General features: G+C 37.1%; 1 protein-coding gene across 1 annotated transcript; it reads left to right on the forward strand.

The window, feature by feature from the left end:
• Nucleotides 1-1,265: 1,265 nt before the first annotated feature.
• On the forward strand, nt 1,266-1,799 carry LOC112034647 (putative pentatricopeptide repeat-containing protein At1g12700, mitochondrial). The gene has a single exon (XM_024067467.1). The coding sequence runs from the start codon at nt 1,266-1,268 to the stop codon at nt 1,797-1,799; it is 534 nt and encodes a 177-aa protein (XP_023923235.1).
• The last annotated feature ends 510 nt before the right edge of the window (nt 1,800-2,309 follow it).

Raw genomic sequence — 2,309 nt, forward strand, 5'->3', positions numbered from 1 at the left:
ACCGGTACAGCCTCCGGTACGGTATTGACTCCCTTGATTGTACCGACTGAAATTTTAGAGTTTCGGTCAATTTTCTGTTACTTCATTTTGGTTTTGGTTTCAGATATATATAATTTTTTGGGTTTTCTGTTCAATGGGGGTGTGGGATTTTTGACCAAAACGAACTGATAAATAGATATATTATATATATATATATATATGTAATATCAGAAAGAGATAGATTCTTTAGCTTGGTGGTATAACGTGTGTTCCCTTATTTAATGGCCAGGGATTCTCTTGTTCGAGCCCCTGCCTACACCGCTTTGAGGTTTTTAAGTTTTTAAAACACTAGTTATTCTTTTCTCTTGAGCCGTCGCTCCCATTTGTTTTTTCTGTCACCATTTTATTGTATAAACAAAGACCAACCCCTTGCTTTCAAAAAAAAAAGACCAACCCCTTAAAAATTCGTCTCCCGCCGTATTCCTTCCCCACACGCCTAAAAAAAAAAAAAAGGGCAGAGAGAGACACTATCCTTCATTTTCTCCATCACCCCCAAAAATCTCACTGCAAATTCCCCCTGTTTAACACTCAAATAAAACCCCAGAAAAACTTTCCCAGCAAAAATCAAGAGCAGAGGAGCAAAAACCAGAAAATCCAGCCAACTCAAGGGTAAATCCATAATCCCTCTACATTTTTCTTTTCTTTTTTGGTTCCGGTTTCCTAAATTACATCACACACACACGCACGCACGCACGCTTTGGTTCTTCAGACCAAAGAATTTCGATCTAGAACCTGAATAGGCCTAAGGCTGCTGTTTGGCACTCTGGCTAAGTGGGTCGGATCAGTCCAACCCGTAAAAAATTTGAACCATTACCCAATCTTTTTAGACCCAACCCACTTACAACGTATAGATCATAATTTCAACTTTGTTACATATAGGCTGTGTTTGTTGATCATTCATTTTCCTCTTTGATAAGATGATTCAACGAGGTATTGAGCCTGACATAGTCTCTTATAATTCTTTAATTGATGGATACTGTTTGCAAAATAAATTGAACGATGCCATCGAAGCATTGAACGTGATGGTTGAGAGGGGCTATTCACCTGATGTTGTTAGCTATAACACATTGATTAATGGGTTTTGTAAAAATAAAAAAATTGATAAGGCAATGAATCTCTTTAATGAAATGTCCAACAAGGGAGTAACTCCTGATGTTGTGACTTACAACACTCTTATAGGTTGTTGAGTGGAGAGACATAAGGCTGTTCTAGAGTTATTCCATAAAATGCAGGCCTGTGGCCAACTTTCAAATCCCCAAACTTATGCTGTCTTGTTGGATGGCCTGTGTAAGAATGGACAAGTTGTTGAGGCAATAAAAGTGTTTCATGAGATGGAAGACAAAACATTGGGCAACAATATTGTGATTTACAGCATTTTGATTGATGGTTTGTGTAATGTCGGGAATCTTACAGTTGCAAGAGAACTCTTTTATAGTCTACCTGCGAAAGGACTGCAACCCAATGTTCGAACTTACGCCATAATGCTCAAAGGGCTTTGCAAAGAGGGACTACTAGAAGAAGCAAGTGAGATATTTGAGAAAATGGTTGGGAGTGGTTGTTCACCTAACGATCGCACGTATAATACAATAATCCAAGGGTTACTGCAACATAATGAGACATCAAAGGCAATGAAATATCTTGAAATAATGGTTGACAGGGGTTTTTCAGCAAATACAACAGTTGCAAGCATGTTATCTGATTTGCTGTCATCTAATCAAGTAGATAAGAACATTCAAGAATTTCTCCAGAAGCTTGTGTGAAGGTTTTTTTAGTTTCTCAACATCAAGGACAAGATTCATATTTAATCTATCAGATGTCAATCTTTAAAAGATGTGTATCATTTCAGGTATATTTTATAATTTCTAAAGATGATTTTCTATTTCATTTATGTATGCATGATCGTTTGTACCTTCAACTATTCTATCTTTTGTTGTGATTTCATTGTGCACTCATGTTGTTGCTTGGAAGTTGGAACCTATTTTCCTGGATGGTTGTTTCAAAATTTTTTCTTATTTAAGGTTAATGCTAAATATTGTTGCTCTAAAAGTCTGGCTTTTTGTGTGTGTGTGTGTGTGTGTGGTTATATGTCCCTTAGCCATTGGAATTAATGATAATAAATGTTCCCTCCAATGAAATTAAGTTTTGGAGTTGCATTTATGCAAAGTGAGTCTCCCCCCCCCCCCCTTCTCTTTTCCCTTTTTCCCCCTCTTATAAGCCTTGTGGTGCTATTGTGTAGTGCACTTGAGTTAAATTTTGTTAGTCTAGCTTGT

The sequence above is a fragment of the Quercus suber genome, unplaced genomic scaffold (genome assembly GCF_002906115.3).
Source record: "Quercus suber isolate HL8 unplaced genomic scaffold, Cork oak 2.0 scaffold_437, whole genome shotgun sequence".
In the NCBI taxonomy this organism is placed as follows: Eukaryota; Viridiplantae; Streptophyta; class Magnoliopsida; order Fagales; family Fagaceae; genus Quercus; species Quercus suber.